Source organism: Girardinichthys multiradiatus, chromosome 14 (assembly GCF_021462225.1).
Source record: "Girardinichthys multiradiatus isolate DD_20200921_A chromosome 14, DD_fGirMul_XY1, whole genome shotgun sequence".
NCBI lineage: Eukaryota > Metazoa > Chordata > Actinopteri > Cyprinodontiformes > Goodeidae > Girardinichthys > Girardinichthys multiradiatus.
The window spans coordinates 12,472,247-12,489,545 of NC_061807.1; the positions used below are offsets into that span (position 1 = coordinate 12,472,247).

A 17,299-nucleotide genomic window follows, 5' to 3' on the forward strand; every position below is an offset into this window, starting at 1 on the left:
TAAAAGTTTCGATCTATTCTCTGCTTATCTGAGACCGGGTCACTGAAGGTTGGAGAGTAAAGCCCAAACATTGTCCGCTACACTCTCCAGTTTGATTTATGTGATTCCACGGTGCTCCAAAGCTAGAAAGATATATACAGTATGGTAAATCCTGCAAGTTCTGGGTCTGTTCTGGGGTTTCCTCCTACTGGACCAAGCCTGAATGGGAGACATCTTAACTGACTCCTTTCAATGCAGAGGAGCAGTGGTCCACCCCGGATTGTAGAGGTCTTCATCTCTTCACTGAGCCCACCCCCACGGAGAAGCAAATTTGAGCTGCTTGTGTCAGGTTGTTCTTCTGGTCATGATCCAGATCACATGACCACAGGTGAGGGTCAGACATAGATACAGAGATACTTGAACTGCTCCGACTGAGGAAGACAGTGACAATTTAAACTAATAAGTGTATATTACTGATGAATGCTAGGACCACGTTCAGGCTTTTGTTGCATGTATCGCAACAACAAAAAAATAAGAATTCAAAATTGACGAGGAAAGGAAAACACATCTGTAAATCCCAAGAAAGCATGTTCCAAGGAATTTAATTAGATTAAGCACAGCATTTGAATCGTCATTTAAACATTTGTATGACAAACTATATTACTGCTTTGTCCTTAATAATGTTAAAACAAATTCCCTATTTAAGGTTGCACAAAAACCCGGAAACCTGGAGGACCTTTCTGGCGAGAAGGAACACAGTGTGTCAGGAATTATACGTCTGGCTATGTGAATTGTTATATACAGGGTTTGGACAATGAAACTGAAACACCTGGTTTTAGACCACAATAATTATTAGTATGGTGTAGGGCCTCCTTTTGTGGCCATTACAGCATCAATTTGTCTTGGGAATGACATATACAAGTCCTGCACAGTGGTCAGAGGGATTTTAAGCCATTCTTCTTGCAGGATAGTGGCCAGGTCACTACGTGATACTGGTGGAGGAAAACGTTTCCTGACTCGCTCCTCCAAAACACCCCAAAGTGACTCAATAATATTTAGATATGGTGACTGTGCAGGCCATGGGAGATGTTCAACTTCACTTTCATGTTCATCAAACCAATCTTTCACCAGTCTTGCTGTGTTTATTGGTGCATTGTCATCCTGATACACAGCACCGCCTTCAGGATACAATGTTTGAACCATTGGATGCACATGGTCCTCAAGAATGGTTCGGTAGTCCTTGGCAGTGACGCGCCCATCTAGCACAAGTATTGGGCCAAGGGAATGCCATGATATGGCAGCCCAAACCATCACTGATCCACTCCCATGCTTCACTCTGGGCATGCAACAGTCTGGGTGGTACGCTTCTTTGGGGCTTCTCCACACCGTAACTCTCCTGGATGTGGGGAAAACAGTAAAGGTGGACTCATCAGAGAACAATACATGTTTCACATTGTCCACAGCCCAAGATTTGCGCTCCTTGCACCATTGAAACTGACGTTTGGCATTGGCATGAGTGACCAAAGGTTTGGCTATAGCAGCCCGGCCGTGTATATTGACCCTGTGGAGCTCCTGACGGACAGTTCTGGTGGAAACAGGAGAGTTGAGGTGCACATTTAATTCTGCCGTGATTTGGGCAGCCGTGGTTTTATGTTTTTTGGATACAATCCAGGTTAGCACCCGAACATCCCTTTCAGACAGCTTCCTCTTGCGTCCACAGTTAATCCTGTTGGATGTGGTTCGTCCTTCTTGGTGGTATGCTGACATTACCCTGGATACCGTGGCTCTTGATACATCACAAAGACTTGCTGTCTTGGTCACAGATGCGCCAGCAAGACGTGCACCAACAATTTGTCCTCTTTTGAACTCTGGTAAGTCACCCATAATGTTGTGTGCATTTCAATATTTTGAGCAAAACTGTGCTCTTACCCTGCTAATAGAACCTTCACACTCTGCTCTTACTGGTGCAATGTGCAATCAATGAAGACTGGCTACCAGGCTGGTCCAATTTAGCCATGAAACCTCCCACATTAAAATGACAGGTGTTTCAGTTTCATTGTCCAACCCCTGTAGTTGAATCTGAACTGTCTAGCAAAGGTATTTATGCCTCTTTTTCCATATTTTGTCATATTGCTAGCACAGACTTCAATGTATTTTAGTGGGATTCTTTGTGACAGACCAACAAACAGTAACACATAATTGTGAAGTGGAAGGAGAATGCATGCACATTTTTTCAGCCCCAAGTCTTTTAAAATGTTGACAACCAACCATGATTTTCACTGGTGATCTGCTCAGGATCTACTGATCTCACCCACTGACTGCAGAAGAAAAGAACTGACCTTCCTGTGAAACACCAAGGATTAAGTGGGTTTAGAAAATGGACGGGGAATCTTCCTTCCGCTTCACAATTATGCGCCCTTATTTATCACATATAATAAAGTTTTGCAGTTTCAACATGACAAATTAATTAAGTTTCAAAGGCATGAATGCTTTTGCAAAGTAATATAAATCATGTCGTAGCTTACTAACTCAACTGGATCAGAGAATTGGACCTGTGGACTGGTTCTGTGACTTCCCAGAAAAGGAACCAAACCTATTCTCTGTTGATCTGACACCTGAGGGTATAAACCTCAAAATAATTCACTTATTAAAGAGTCACATTTTGTTTTGAAAATATTTATTTCACAGTTATAAAACAAATGCAGAGGAATTGTTGGCACAAGGGTTTTATTCATAACCCAGTTTGAGTCCCTTATTAAAGTAACTTTAAATATTGGCAACTTGAAATCTCCCAACTGAATGATACCCAGTGTGAAGCTGATCGATTAAACCAATCGATCAATCAGAATCGTCTCACAGTCTTTTAAAAAAGCAGCTCCGTCATCTTTCCTCTCATCTGTGATTCCCAAACCTTCCGGATCAGCCCCCTCGAATCACCTGATGGTGCGGTACATCATGAAGTCCACCGTGGTGCATCGTGGGAACTTGCCGATGGAGCTCTCCTCCACAGGCGTGTACACCTTGATCTGGCGCATGTGAGTGTCTCTGCCGTTCTGGTGGTTGGCGAGCACGGCAATCTGGATCATGAAGGTGCTGATCGGCTCGTTTGTTCGCTAGAAAAACGAAAAATGTATATCAACCAGGATAAATTTAAACTACAATGTACAACATGGCAATTAATACAGCGATGCATCATATTTGCCTTTAATTTGTGCCATAATGAAAAACTATCTAAATTATTAATATATAACAATTATCATTACTATAATGATATCTAAAGCTATCAAAGAAGCTACCAAAGACCGGGTCTTCGGTAGCTTTGTGCTGCAGAACATTGGTCCTGTTGAAGGTGGTTTAGACAACACTGCCCCCAGGTGGTGAAACCTGAAACTGCATCTGTATGCCTTCATTCTCATGCAGCACAGAGCTTTAAAGGAATAAATAAATGCACAAATATTTACTGGAAAGAAAAAAAACTGGGAGCATATTTAAAGGCCGTTAAAAATTTTGACAGCAGAAAATGATGAAGGACAAACTGTTTCAGGATGAACTGAGATAAAATAATCATAGATGATTTATGATATTAAAACTGATCAAAATAGAGTTTGTTCTAGATATTCTGACATTTAAACATATAATTCAACCTTTTTCAGTCAAAGATAATGTGTGTAAATAAGAGTACCTCTTACTGGTGTCATAACAGGCAGCAAATACAATTAATTTTCTAACCTCTTCATTATCATTTCTTTGAATGAAAGAACCAGAGGAGGCATCTGGGAAAAACAAAAGCAACTTCTTTTTTTTTATGTTTTTTGCAGCACTAGAAGCCATTATTCTATTTTTCTGACAGCCAGCAGACAGAAAATTAGGGCAGAGAGAGGGGAATGACATGTCACCAGCGCCGCGTCCACTTCCTTTTACCTGATTTAAAAGCGAGATATGAATCCAGCCGCTGGGCTCTACCATCTCCAGCTGCTGCAGAGACGAAGGTAACAACGAAGGTTTAATGTGAAACATCTGGCAGCTGTGGGAGCTTCACAATGAAAAAAAATAAATCTGAGAGTTACCCGAATCTCTTGAAGATTGTGGAAGTTGTTGCCCACTCTAACGGAGATCTTACTCGGTGTGTAACTCTCGTCTGATTTATAATCGGCGTAAATACACAACATCCTTACTGTCGTCCTCCTCCTACAGACAATCAGGGGATCGTTCAGGAGCAAATGATCTTCACCAAAACAAGACTACTTACACAGAAATCTGAATCTTAACATGAGCCAATGAAAGCACAAAACTGCTCTAAAATCCACGTTTCCCTGAAATTCAGAGAAAAGATATGTTGTAAAGAAGGTCTCTGAAATCACTAGCACTTAAAAGCTGCTCGTAGCTTCTGTTCAAATCTGATAAACTGCAACATTTTTTATTTCTGCCAAACAATTGTCACATAAACCCACAAATTGTAATGTACATTTCGGGGATGTTATATTACAGACACAAAGTAGCAAATAGTTGTGAAATGAATTTAAAAAATATGTTTTTACATTAAGTTTTTACATTCTTTTCTAAGAAAAAATTGGATTTAAAAAGGAACTGCTTTACTGTCTCAATATAATGTGGGATTAACGTGAACAAGCAAATAAAGGTAAATCGTTTTGTTTTTTTTCACAAATACCTGAACTGAATGTTGACCAGGTGAGGCTGGGATCCATCTGACTGCCAGTAGGTCTCCAGGTTGTCATCCCTCAGCTGATCCACTCCAAAACCTGCGCACAGGACACGCGTTTTCAAGCGACATCCCCCAGACCTGTGTACAGATTTAATTCTGCAGGTTTTACCTGGTTTACATGAGGACAGGGACCACACCGCCTGGGAGCCGATCTCTCGGACCGTCCCGGTTCGCTCGAGCTGCTTCGGGTCGGCTCCGGGTGGGGTCTTGCTCGGAGTGGCCATCCTGTAACGATGGAGACGAATAAACCCACTGACAACTGTTATTTAGTTCACAGCGTTAAGGCGGAAATTGATCTTAGTACATTTTTAGATTTATTTACTCATAAACTAATGTAAACAGGTTAAAAGGTCTTTTTCGGGATCACAGTACGTTTATCAGGACCTAATGAAAAATTCGGCATGTCACAAGCATAACTACTACCCTCTTATTTTGACAGAAAGAGCAACTGAACATTTAAAAAACGCTGCAGCTTGCTGCTAGCAGCTAAACTTTTCATACTACAAACTCCTTTAAAGCTACTAAAACTTACTTTTGAACAGAACTATGAAAGCTGAACTCACAATATGCGGTAGAACAACCTTCTAATGACACTGGTTTAACACATGAGAAAGAAGTTTGGCTTAAGAACTTAAAAAAAGACAGAGGAACTGTTATTTTCTGTCGCTGCTCTCTTGCCTCTGCTCTACGTCGCTTCTTATCGACGTCACAGCAGCGCTGTGTCGCCGGAATATTTGCGTCCCTCCCGCCATCTTTCCAGCCGGCTTCAAGTGAAACACGTTGCTGGAAAAAAAACAAGTTTTGCTCCCGAATATTTGTTTCTAAACGCCAGTTCTAGTTTATTTTCACCGAAGGCGCGTTACGGGAGCCGAAGAGGGGTAAGTTTTTAACCTGCCATTCAGGGTTTTGCTCCGTTTTCTGTGTTTGTTGCCATAGAAATGAGCAGCTGTCACGATGCGGGCCTACAGCTAGCTGCTAACTGTTAGCGTCCTGCTGACTGCATTTGGCGACAGTGTCTAACTTCCAATGTTAGGCTTTTTAAATTGAACGATTGTTCATCTGAATACTCATATTAGGACTTATCGGTTAGCTGAAAACATAGTTGTCATCCGAGAGTTTATTTGGGACTCGGGGATCTGAACATATCCTTATATTCCCTTCAACGGGAGGATAATAACCTGAACGGCGTTTGGGTTTCAATTAAATTATCATTGTATCCACAGTTAACACCTTACCAGCTATTTTAAAACATATATCTCTGTGTTTTGTCAGTTATGTGGATCCGTTGATGAATTCGGCATCTGATTAATTTGAAGGTTTTGAATGAATTAAGAAGAAAATCCGCGTTAAGTGCAGCTCGCCACCGCCCGTCACGTTTCATTTGGTCGTCCACACCTGAATACGTCCTCACCGGTTTAGAGTTAATGTTGGTAAATTATGATGTGTGCTTGTGGGTAGTTGGAGGCCTAATCGCACCTGGTTTGTAGGTTCAGATACCAGACATGGCACCGCCATGTTTGGAGGCTGAGAATCCTGATGATGAAGTCTGAAAAATAACATTTTTCTCTTATCAGGATCTGATAGAAAAAACCGGTTGTTTCTTGTCCCACCATCTGCCTCCCAGCACTGTTAACTAATTTCTATTTTTTCCCCTTAATCCACCAGTCTTTGCTTCTCATTTTCTCCCCAAAAAGCGCATTTTGTTTCAATAAATTTGAGGATGTACGACCCGCTGCAACATAAAATGGAACCAAAGGTTTACAGTTTAAAAGTATAATATATATGTATAAAGTGCTACCTCAGTAATAGAAAAAAAAAAAACGAATACATTTTAATGTATTTAAAATGAAATAAATCTTAAACCAGAAAACATAAAAAGGCCTCAGCTCGGTCATAAGTGGAACCCCAAAGGAAAAATAATGTTTCTTTTACCTTTATTTAAAACGTCATAATAAAGACTAACATCCATGTACCTTTTATACATTCATCAGGTGTTTGACATTTTATTCATTTATATATCGACATTATCAACGCTATTAAATGTGAATAAAACAAGTAAAGTTAATGTTTTTATGGTGTCCAAAACCTGCACATTAACAGCAGTTACAGCTTCAATTGATCAAACGTGGGTCTAATTATATCTTCAGACCCTAATTTAACGAAGAACTCAGCAGACAGATAATGTCAGATAATTCATATATCACATTCAGCTTCCTAAAGAAACATGTGGTGACTTTGTTCTTTCACCTCATCATTTGCCTGTGGGTGCCCTGTCTTTAGCTGCTCATCATGCTTGCTGCTTGTGATGCTGTGGTATACAGCTCTGACAGAAGAACCCCACTGTTTCTGATATAAATACTCCCCCGGTTGTTGAGAAACATTTACAACCAGGCCCATTTGACGGTGAATCGGGCTGTTTATCTGCCGGGTTTGCGCAGCCGACCAATCGCTGAAGCCGAACTCAATGTCGCATGCATCGCACAGACTCACAAGGACTCCTGCAGCAAGGGGCCTTCCTACCACCTTGCTTCTTAAAGGGAAAAAAAATGTGTCAATATTTGTCAATGCAGCCGATTAGAATTGAATCTACAATCAGAATAACAACAAAGGTTATGTCGCGGTGAAAGAATCTGACGTGGAAGGAAATCTGAGGCAGAAACTGCTGGAGCTTGAACACTTCCTTCCAGTCTGGACTGAACAGCCATGCTCCTTCCTGTAGGCCTGTTTTATTTCTTTGATTTCGTTTTCTGTTCTGTCAGTGTTGCTTAAACATAAGCAGACCTGTTTCATACCAGTGTCTTCCAGTTAGCTGTTGGTTTATGGGTTCATCAGATGAACGGTTTATTAAATCATTTAAACTAAGTAGAAACATTTTAGAGAAAGTCTGACTTTAGAAACCACAGAGACCCTGAATCAGTTAAATAAATTCACTGGTTCTGTCTCTGCTGCAGTATTGGGTCCAGTCCAGTTGATCCGGGCCGTTGGATGTTAATCAGGAGCTTCTCATTGAACAGGCTCTAGGTTGTTTTTGTTCAGAAATGAATGTGCTGCTTCAGCAGAGCTCACATGGAGACGTATTCGGTTTTGGACATGAGAAAATCACTTCTTCTGTTGTTTCTTCTTTAACTTCTGTTCTGCAGTCAGAATAAAGATTCAAGGTTTTATTCTTTGTTTCTCTCCTCGTCTTTTCCTGCCGGATTAAACCCCCGGAGTAACGCATCCTCCTCTCTCTTCTGTCTGCCTCCTCTAGCTCTGTAGGCGCAAGCGTCCGTCATTTCAGCCCTCCGTCATGGCGGATAAGAACACCAGGATCGCCATCGTCAACCATGACAAGTGCAAGCCTAAAAAATGCCGTCAGGAGTGCAAAAAGAGCTGCCCGGTGGTCCGCATGGGTGAGTGTTTGGACAGCAGAGCAGAGACGCTGATTGGACTGCAGAAAGCTCACTGTGTGTGTTTGCAGGGAAGCTGTGCATCGAGGTGACTCCTCAGAGTAAGATCGTTTGGATCTCGGAGTCCCTGTGCATAGGCTGCGGCATCTGCATCAAGGTAACAGCGCCCGCAGGCAGGATCATGACTTTTCTGTTGAATCTGTTTTTCCTCACCACCTGTTCTCGTTATAGAAATGTCCGTTTGGAGCACTGTCCATCGTCAACCTTCCCAGCAACCTGGAGAAAGAAACTACTCACAGATATTGTGCCAACTCCTTCAAACTGCACAGGTATGCAGCTTTAGATCCCCACCTGATGGTTCAACCTCGAGGCGCCTGAGTGAGCTTAGATCACATGCATGAAACCTTCTGCAATAAAGGGTTGCAGTTTCAAACTGAGGATTGGGAGGTTTTTGCTTAAACGTGGAAAAGTCTCGCCCCCACCTTGGCAGCATGACCTCCCTCTCACAGGGTTCCTACGCAGCCTGGAGAGGTATAGAAAAATATTTGTATTGTCAGACTATTCCAGTGTCCAAATGTTGTCTTTCCTTCTTGTTACATGCCTGCTTTCATTTCATGTCTTTCCCATTTTCCTTCCCTTCCTGCTTTTCTTGTCTTGATTTTTCTTTCCTGTCTTGTGGCTTTACTATGTATCTTTCCTTCCTTGTCCTTCTTTTCTTGTTTCCTACCTCTGTCCCTTCCTTATTTTTCTTCCTTCCATCTGTCCTTTCCTCTTATCCTTTCCTCAACCATTCGGTTTGTCCTTCTTTGCTTGTGTCCTTATTTCTTTCCATCTTTCTTGTTTCCTTCATTCGTGTAAATGTAGAGGTTAGTGTTGAGGTCAAATGTAACTTTGGAGAAAATCAGATCTTGAAGGAAATGAATCGGTGATCAGACATGAATGGTAAACAACATAACTTTCTCACCAACATGCTTCAGGGGTTACTCCGATTCTTCAGCTTTTCCTTACAGGAAGAGTGTGAGGTTGATCTGTGGTACTGAAGCGTTTCTGCTTGTTTTTGTGTTGCAGGCTGCCGATTCCCAGACCCGGAGAGGTTCTGGGGCTGGTGGGGACCAACGGTATCGGAAAGTCCACAGCTCTGAAGATCTTGGCTGGAAAACAGAAACCCAACCTGGGAAAGTTTGATGTGAGTTTTCACATTGTTACTGTGTTCCTGCGTGACTCGTTGGATTCAGTTTGCTCCTGCTGAGGAGAAGAGGACCTGGGTAGAGGTGCCTTTCCTTCTGCCTGTTGTTTAAGATAAGCTTCGTGTTTTCCTGTCTGGAAGTAAAAATGCAACTTGAATTAATAGGGATGGTATAGATATATAATCCAATGTGTAGGATGTGTCACCTCAGCAACTTTTGCGCTTAATTGTGTTTATTTTCCAGTGGTTTTAGTTTTAGGAGCAAAACATGTTGATTTTTAGGCTCATCTGCATGTTGAGTCGAACTTATAGATGCAGCCGTTAGATTAGTTTTAATCAAGTTTACAGTCCCGTTGCTATAAATGACCTGATGTTTATTTGTGACTTCAGTTGGAGCTGTTACCTGTTTTTGCCTGAACTTGTCTCTAAACCTTCCATAAAGTTGTTCTTTCTTTTAGTTTCATCTCTTTTTTTGTCTGTCTCAGAACCCTCCAGACTGGCAGGAGATACTGACCTACTTCAGAGGTTCTGAGCTGCAGAACTACTTCACCAAAATCCTGGAAGACGACCTGAGGGCCATCGTCAAGCCGCAGTACGTCGATCAGATCCCAAAAACTGTCAAGGTTGGTGTCCCCAGCAGGAGCTTTAATCCAAGCATCTGGGTCAGTTTGCTTCTAGACTTGTTGTAATTGTTCATCTCTGCCTACAGGGGTCAGTAGGGTCCATCCTGAGCAGGAAAGACGACACAGACACACAGGACATCATCTGCGACCAGCTAGGTAGAAACCTTTTATTTGAAAATGAGGCCTTCTCCTGGTTATTTTCCCTCATCAAATGAGTGAAACTCCAAACCTTGATGTGTTTGCGTGCAGATCTGAGTCACCTGCGGGAGAGGAACGTGGAGGACTTGTCTGGAGGAGAGCTGCAGAGGTTTGCCTGCGCTGTGGTTTGCATCCAGAGGGCCGACATGTGAGTCCGACTTGGGTTTTAACGGGACCTTAGAGTTGAGCCCAGAGGCTGACTGATCTTTTTTCTGCTCCTCTGCTGCAGTTTCATGTTTGACGAACCATCCAGTTACCTGGATGTTAAACAGCGGTTGAAGGCTGCCATCACTATCCGTTCGCTCATTACCCCCGACAGGTGAGGGCTCTCCCTGTGTTCGTTGGCTTCCGTCAGCGTCGGATGTTGTGGATTATGTCTGTTTGTTTCAGGTACATCATCGTGGTGGAGCACGACCTGAGCGTGTTGGACTACCTGTCGGATTTCATCTGCTGCCTGTATGGAGTCCCCAGCGCTTACGGAGTCGTCACTATGCCCTTCAGCGTCCGAGAAGGTGAAACTAAAACCTCCTTAAAATACATTACACACGGGTGATCAATGCTGTCACTCAGTGTGAGTCATGATAGAAAAAGAGCAGATTAAGCTACTATCCAAAGCACTCCACACCAAATTAATGCAAGAATGGTTGATAGGAGGTTGAAAACCCACCTGCATGTTTTCAGTCAGCAGCGTGAAGAGTTACATTTTCTTAGCCTGTTTTTTTCCTGACGAAGAGCTATGAGGCATATATAGCAAGACCATTGGCCATTTAACAGACTTATGGCAAGCCATTTATTTATTCTTTCTCTTTTTTGCATTTGAACTTGAGGCCCAATTAAGTGAACAAATGGTTTACCTTCATAAAAACAAAAATATCTGTTTTTCTGTTTGACCTCTGGCCTGTAGTTTTTCAAAGTGTAGCGTAAATTAAAAAATATATTTATGTTTAGAAACAATATCATTCAAAAATAATTTCAGTCTATTTAAAAAGTTTATTTTCTCCCAATTAGTCCCTGCTACTTTAAGCAATTCACTGGTTATGTAAATCTGGAAAATTAAGGCATAAATAAAAAACCAACAAAACCAGTATTTTCTGATAAAATGAGCACAAAATGTATTCTTAAACCCTTCAGTGGGATTTCTGGTCTAACAATGAGGTCTATGCCACCAAAGCTTAATCCCTGTCTTCTTCTTCTTTTTAATCTTCTAGGTATCAACATCTTCCTGGATGGTTACGTTCCCACGGAGAATCTCAGGTTTCGGGAGACCTCATTGGTCTTCAAAGTGGCTGAAACGGCCAACGAGGAGGAGGTGAAGAGGTTCAGGCACTACCAGGTATGTATTTGCTTTGGTGTATACAAATATTTCTGTTTCTTACTGTCTGTCCACTTCCATTGAATTTTTACTGTTCGTTAATGTGTAACTTTCCTGTTAAAGGCCTTGATGTGGATCCTGGACAAACCCCCAATTGTTTAAGACAAATGTCTGAATGGGCCCTAATTATTGTATGTTTTTATGTGTTCATCGATTGTTTCCTTTTTATTTTTATTTTTTTTTATCTTTTCACCTCCTTGTTGATATTTTCTCTCAGCAGATTTGATCTTTTTGTCATTTTGTGGCTTACTCAGAAAACAGAGGTTGTCAGGCATGCTTAACAAAGGTCTATTTGTGCTGATTTTCAGTACCCAGACATGGGAAAGACCATGGGCGAGTTCACTTTGGACATCAAAGGAGGAGAGTTCACAGACTCTGAGATCATGGTGATGCTGGGAGAGAACGGTAAGCAGCTGGTTCGGGTCTCAGTCCTGAACCAGGTCCTGGCAGAGCAGCAATCTGAAAGACTCGTCCTACGTTTAGAAAAAGTCTTGAGGAGAATCAGAATTGAAGCGAGCGACTGCATGTTTGTTGTTTACAGGCACAGGGAAGACGACCTTCATCAGGATGTTGGCTGGAGGACTCAAACCTGACGGAGGAGGTGAGGGTGAGGTTCTGTCTAATAACTGATAACTAAACTTTACTGAACCAGATGCGTGACCTGCCTTCTGTCTTCCAGGTGAAATTCCCATCCTGAACATCAGCTACAAACCTCAAACCATCAGCCCCAAATTTAAGGTGAAGGATTCAGCAAGGTCCACTAAAAATGAAGGTTATTGTTATTATTATTTTTTTTACATTTTTGGTTAAATGTTGATCTCTGTGCCTGCAGGGTAGCGTCAGAGCTCTGCTCCACGAGAAGATCAGAGATGCCTACACACACCCACAGTTCATCACCGACGTCATGAAGCCGATGCAGATCGAGAGCATCATCGACCAGGACGTAAGAATAAAGTTTTAACTACTGAGCTTCACTATTGTGCATCTTTCTCTGCTCGTTATTATGACTATGAATAATTTTATTATCAGTGAGCCTTATTAATTAAAAGGGCTGTTTATGAGAAGCAATACAGCAACAAAAAGTAGTAAAATGTGGCTGACAACAACAAGGAGAGATAGAAGCATCATAATCACAGCTGTCTTAAATAACTGTTTAAAGGCATGAATCTTCTGTCACAAAGCCTACAGACATTAGTTCCAGTGTTTCGTATAAACTCGACGAAGGCTTGGTTTAACTCTGTTTACAGAATTTGTTGACACATTCAAACGGTACATAGATTTATAAAATATAGTTCCTCCGTAAGCCATGAAACGTTGGGGCTGGTAACAAACATTTGACTTGCAGGCGTCCTTCTTGGAAGCCTGAGGAAGGCCCTGAATGCATCCTGAAATGCCACCTGCAGTTTCTTCACTCTGACTGTAATTACACCACATTCATTTTGGGCTTTTAATGATGCATTTCTATGGTTCTGTTTCCAGGATGGAACCATTTCGCAACATACGTCTGCAATGATTTTTAAAAAGAAAAAAATAATGCACAAGTTTGAATTTTAATTGTTTGCTTTCAGAAAAGTCAGAGCAAATTCAAATTTGTGAACCTAGTTTTTGTTTCTTTATAAATCAGTTGTTGTTAACTAAGCCCAACCTGAATAAAGAATAGTTAATATAAAATTAATAACATATCTGTAAATGTAACTATCTGACTATGACCTGTACATATAACTATAACATGTTCTTGGGTAATTTCTCAAATAGTTTTGGTAAAAGTTGTCTACTCTTGTGAATTTCAGGGAAAAAAGACAGAAATTTAACTAATACTCAAACGTACCTTTTTATGTTTTGCAAAGTGATTTATAAACTGAAGGTATTGCTGTTTTTTATAAGTCAAGTTTATTTATATAGCGTTTTTCAGCACCAAGGCACTCAAGGTGCTGTACATAGGATTATAAACATTATACAATATACATTATAAAGATGAAGCATCTTTATAATATTTGAACGTGCATGCTAGAGATTTGCCGATTCGATCTAGAGTACCTGAATTGACAGATGTTAAGGAGCTTCTAATACCTGTAAATCACATTTATTTTAATCTCCATGGCTTGTAAAATTGTTCTAGGTTCTGTGTAGTCTCTCTCCATTTTTTTTTAGCCTTTATGATCACATTGACAGTGAAAGGGAGACTGTATTGGCTGCAGCAGCATCCTGTTTTCAGATATGCCTCTCCTGGCTGAGCTGCACAGAAAGCAGCTGAAACACTAGTCATTCACTTTTATAACGTTTAAATTAAATTGCCATTTTCTAAAGCATGAGGACAACCTCCTCTGTTTTTTGTTTTTTTTTCCACATACCGGTACATAAATAACTCAAGACACCATGAAATACATTAGTAGCTGAAATGATCAACAAGTCGTATAAAAACATGCTAGCATTAGCCTAGCGCCACAACTAACAGGAGCAAGATGTCTGTATGCCGTAAATTGTAGCTGTATGTTTCAGTCAGATATCTTTAGAAACGAAGCAGTAAAGCTGTTGCTGCTTTAGGGGAAACTTTGTCAGAATATTCCAGATTTATTCATACATGTTTTAGGAGAGTTAACCAGTATTGCCGCAGCTTGTTAGGCTGTCCTGAAACGCCGTCTGGGACTAAATTAAAGCAAATATTTTGCACTGATTTTTCTTAACTTCACTGTAAAGGTTTGGGACTTGGAATCGGTAAAAGCCTGAACTTCTTGAATTCTTGTTGTTAGTGTAGACAGAAACTCCTGATTGTCTAAAACTGAACTCTGAAAATGTTAAATGCGGTTAAATAACAAAATGTGCGCAGAGTGCTCTAGTCCCAAACACCTAAAAATAAACAATCTATGCCTTGTATAAAAGAACACCTGATAAAGTGTTTCCTACAGGAGACGTAATGAGGACGCCATGATAAACCTCCCTCCTCTTCCTCCTTCAGGTGCAGAACTTGTCCGGTGGTGAGCTGCAGAGAGTCGCGCTCACGCTGTGTTTGGGGAAACCGGCCGACGTTTACCTGATCGACGAGCCGTCTGCCTACCTGGACTCTGAGCAGAGGTTGATGGCTGCCAGGGTCATCAAGAGGTGCTGCACAAACACTCGTCTTCTCTTTTCCTACAAAACCTCAATTCTGTTTCTCATCCTTTTCCTCCTCACCGAACCTAAAAACAAACTGAATCTTGGTGTTTATTATCCTGTTCATCTCCCTTAAGAAAGTTTTTGGAATATTTTGAGTTGCAGCTTTTATCTATTATTTATAAAGAATGAAGAAGAGCACAAAACAAAAATCTAAAAATTTCACGAAATGTGTAGCATCTTGAGACATTTTTGGTATGATTTTTAAATAAAATGAGTTGAATTAAACATTTTGCACTTCATCTATCGTTTCATACATCTGTCCTTTCATCCATCTATTCTTCTATCTGTCCTGATGTCCGGCCATCGATCCCGATGTTTTTACAGCCTCCACATTTAAAGCCCGACATGTGAATATGAGCCTGAATATTGGCCGTAAACACAAAGTGAATGTTTGTGTTTATGCTTCAGAAATGGGAGCAAGAAAGAAATGAGAACTCTGGAAATTTGAGTCAAACTTGTAGTTTCAACCCAATAATTTAAAATAAACTTTATTTGTATGTTTCTAAGGCTAAATATGTCAGCCTTCTTTCAGAGACAGGCCTTTATTTTTTATGTCCTTATTTTATTTTAAATGACGTGCTGTATTTTTCTTTGACACCATATTTTGGACTCCTCACAGTTTAGTAATACTCTCATAGTTGTGTGCAAAACTGCTTCCTGATTTATTGCTGACTGATCAGAACCAAAGTGTCCAGGAAACAAAGAAACCGACACCATAGAGCTGGATGAGCAGCGACCAAAACTAACTCCATTTTCAAACTGATCATTAAAATGATTTTTAGTATTTATCTGACAAAAAACTGCTATCAATGCGCACAATGAAATGTTTTTTGTAGTGCTCCTACATGTCTCTTCCTGCAGGGGGCGCTATGGTCTAATATTTTTGTGGTATTCAGATACATCCTTCATGCCAAGAAGACGGCGTTTGTGGTGGAGCACGACTTCATCATGGCGACGTACCTGGCCGACAGAGTTATCGTGTTCGACGGGATTCCCTCCAGGATAACCTCGGCTAACACGTAAGCCCCGCCCCCAAATGTTTAGAGCACCATACAGTTTTTTTGTTGTTTTAAACATCGATTGTTCTCGTTTAGGCCTCAGAGTCTGCTGGCCGGGATGAACCGCTTCCTTTCCCTGCTGGAGATCACGTTCAGGAGAGACCCGAATAACTTCAGGCCCAGAATCAACAAGCTCAACTCCATCAAGGTACAGCGGATCATAACGCCTCTCTTTATGCAGACGACACTGCGCTAAAGATGTGATGCTGAAAATAAACACGTCTGCCTCGTCTCTTCCAGGACACGGAGCAGAAGAAGAGCGGGAACTACTTCTTCCTGGACGACTAAGCCGCCGCTCTGCGTGACCATCTGCGACCTCCCGGCTGCAGGCCGACGCCCGCCAACCCGTCACCTCCACGTTCACGGCCAGGCTGCATTCGCCAAACGTGAAGTAACCATATGAAGCAACAAAAATAAAACGCATCAGCCTTTCTGTACCGAGCTGCGTTTAGTATCCAGCGGTGTTGTGACGTGTAAGATAATGAAGTGCTCTACGTTGTGTGGGCGTCGCCCTGACCGTGTGGGCGGAGTTCGTGAGGCAGCAACATTGTGGAACATTCAGCAGCGTATTTTATCACTCATGCATTTACAACACATAATAAACAGATGCTTCCTGACCCGGAACCGACTTTCTAGTCTTTTCTACTCGTTTCCGATTAACAAGATTTCTATTTTAAAACTGAAAACTACAAATTTTAATGTGAGACGAGAGACTTCACATCTTAGTTGGACCAACTTTATCATTACTCTAGCTTTAGAGATGATGCAATTTCATCTATTAACACAAAGTTCCTACGCAGTCTCGAAGGTTTGCAGTTTCATTTAAGTATATTCTTCATGTGGATGACTGGGAAAAGTAAACTGAATACTTCCAGATTGTACCAGTTTGGATTGTATTTTGTATCCATTTGTCCCTCTTTAACCCTTCCTTCAGTCTTTAAAGGCTCATCTCTTCCTTCCTTACTAGCTCCAACCATCCATCCATCTAATTCTTCCTTCCTCCATTGCAGTCATGATGAACTTTTGTATTTATGATCACAAAACAGTTCCAAAACTGTCAAGTTATAGAATTTAGACATCCATGGACGGTGTAGGAACCCTGCAAATACATCTAATCTGCTAGCATGTCGTGTCAAGGTGTCATGGCGTTCTGGGAGTTCATCAGAAGGATGAGTCTGAGCAACATTGTCTGAACTCTGCAGTAAAATCATTTCAGTAGTAGGAAAAGACGAAATCATGTTAACTGTCAGACCTTCTGGCAGTTGGGTCATCGCAAAGTTCATTTTCACAAACTGTCAACTTTTACCAGAATAAGTTTCATTCAAATTTCAAGTTATTTCAAACTACTTTTAGTTTATACCGTATCCAGTAAGTCCCTTAAATTTCACCAGAAAAAAATAGTCCTCTACAAATAACCCAACGTTAGATATTTGTAAGGTACCTGACTTAAATTTTTTATAACAATTTTGGACCCAGTACTGACCCCTGGGGGACACCACAACTTGATAAAAATTTTACAAGTATCCAGTCAGTGCAGTACAAGGTCCAGGTTACATCCTGGCCTAGTTTATTGATCAGAATACTATGATTGTGTCATTATGAGCTCTAGAAAACCTGC

General features: G+C 41.2%; 2 protein-coding genes across 6 annotated transcripts; one reads left to right on the forward strand and one right to left on the reverse strand.

Moving 5' to 3' along the window:
- Positions 1 to 2,639: 2,639 nt before the first annotated feature.
- anapc10 (anaphase promoting complex subunit 10) lies at positions 2,640 to 6,075 on the reverse strand. 4 transcript variants are annotated; one of them, XM_047386656.1, is made up of 6 exons: positions 5,938 to 6,075; positions 4,812 to 4,927; positions 4,649 to 4,739; positions 4,047 to 4,167; positions 3,901 to 3,954; positions 2,640 to 3,092 (listed from the first exon to the last, which is right to left on the reverse strand). In XM_047386656.1, the coding sequence occupies exons 2-6, from the start codon at positions 4,924 to 4,926 to the stop codon at positions 2,913 to 2,915; spliced, it is 561 nt and encodes a 186-aa protein (XP_047242612.1). In that variant the 5' UTR covers position 4,927; positions 5,938 to 6,075; the 3' UTR covers positions 2,640 to 2,912. The 4 variants fall into 4 exon arrangements, with proteins under 4 accessions (XP_047242612.1, XP_047242608.1, XP_047242611.1 ...); XM_047386652.1 differs by lacking the exon at positions 5,938 to 6,075 and adding an exon at positions 5,381 to 5,508; XM_047386655.1 differs by lacking the exon at positions 5,938 to 6,075 and adding an exon at positions 5,266 to 5,402.
- abce1 (ATP-binding cassette, sub-family E (OABP), member 1) lies at positions 5,448 to 16,305 on the forward strand. 2 transcript variants are annotated; one of them, XM_047386651.1, is made up of 19 exons: positions 5,448 to 5,580; positions 7,953 to 8,094; positions 8,163 to 8,248; positions 8,323 to 8,420; positions 9,160 to 9,277; positions 9,763 to 9,900; positions 9,987 to 10,056; positions 10,150 to 10,246; positions 10,328 to 10,417; positions 10,489 to 10,610; positions 11,307 to 11,431; positions 11,779 to 11,875; positions 12,012 to 12,077; positions 12,150 to 12,208; positions 12,303 to 12,413; positions 14,427 to 14,569; positions 15,520 to 15,642; positions 15,718 to 15,829; positions 15,922 to 16,305. In XM_047386651.1, exons 2-19 carry the CDS (start codon positions 7,992 to 7,994, stop codon positions 15,967 to 15,969), a joined length of 1,806 nt encoding a protein of 601 aa, XP_047242607.1. In that variant the 5' UTR covers positions 5,448 to 5,580; positions 7,953 to 7,991; the 3' UTR covers positions 15,970 to 16,305. The 2 variants fall into 2 exon arrangements, with proteins under 2 accessions (XP_047242607.1, XP_047242606.1); XM_047386650.1 differs by having other exon boundaries at positions 12,012 to 12,071.
- Positions 16,306 to 17,299: the final 994 nt, after the last annotated feature.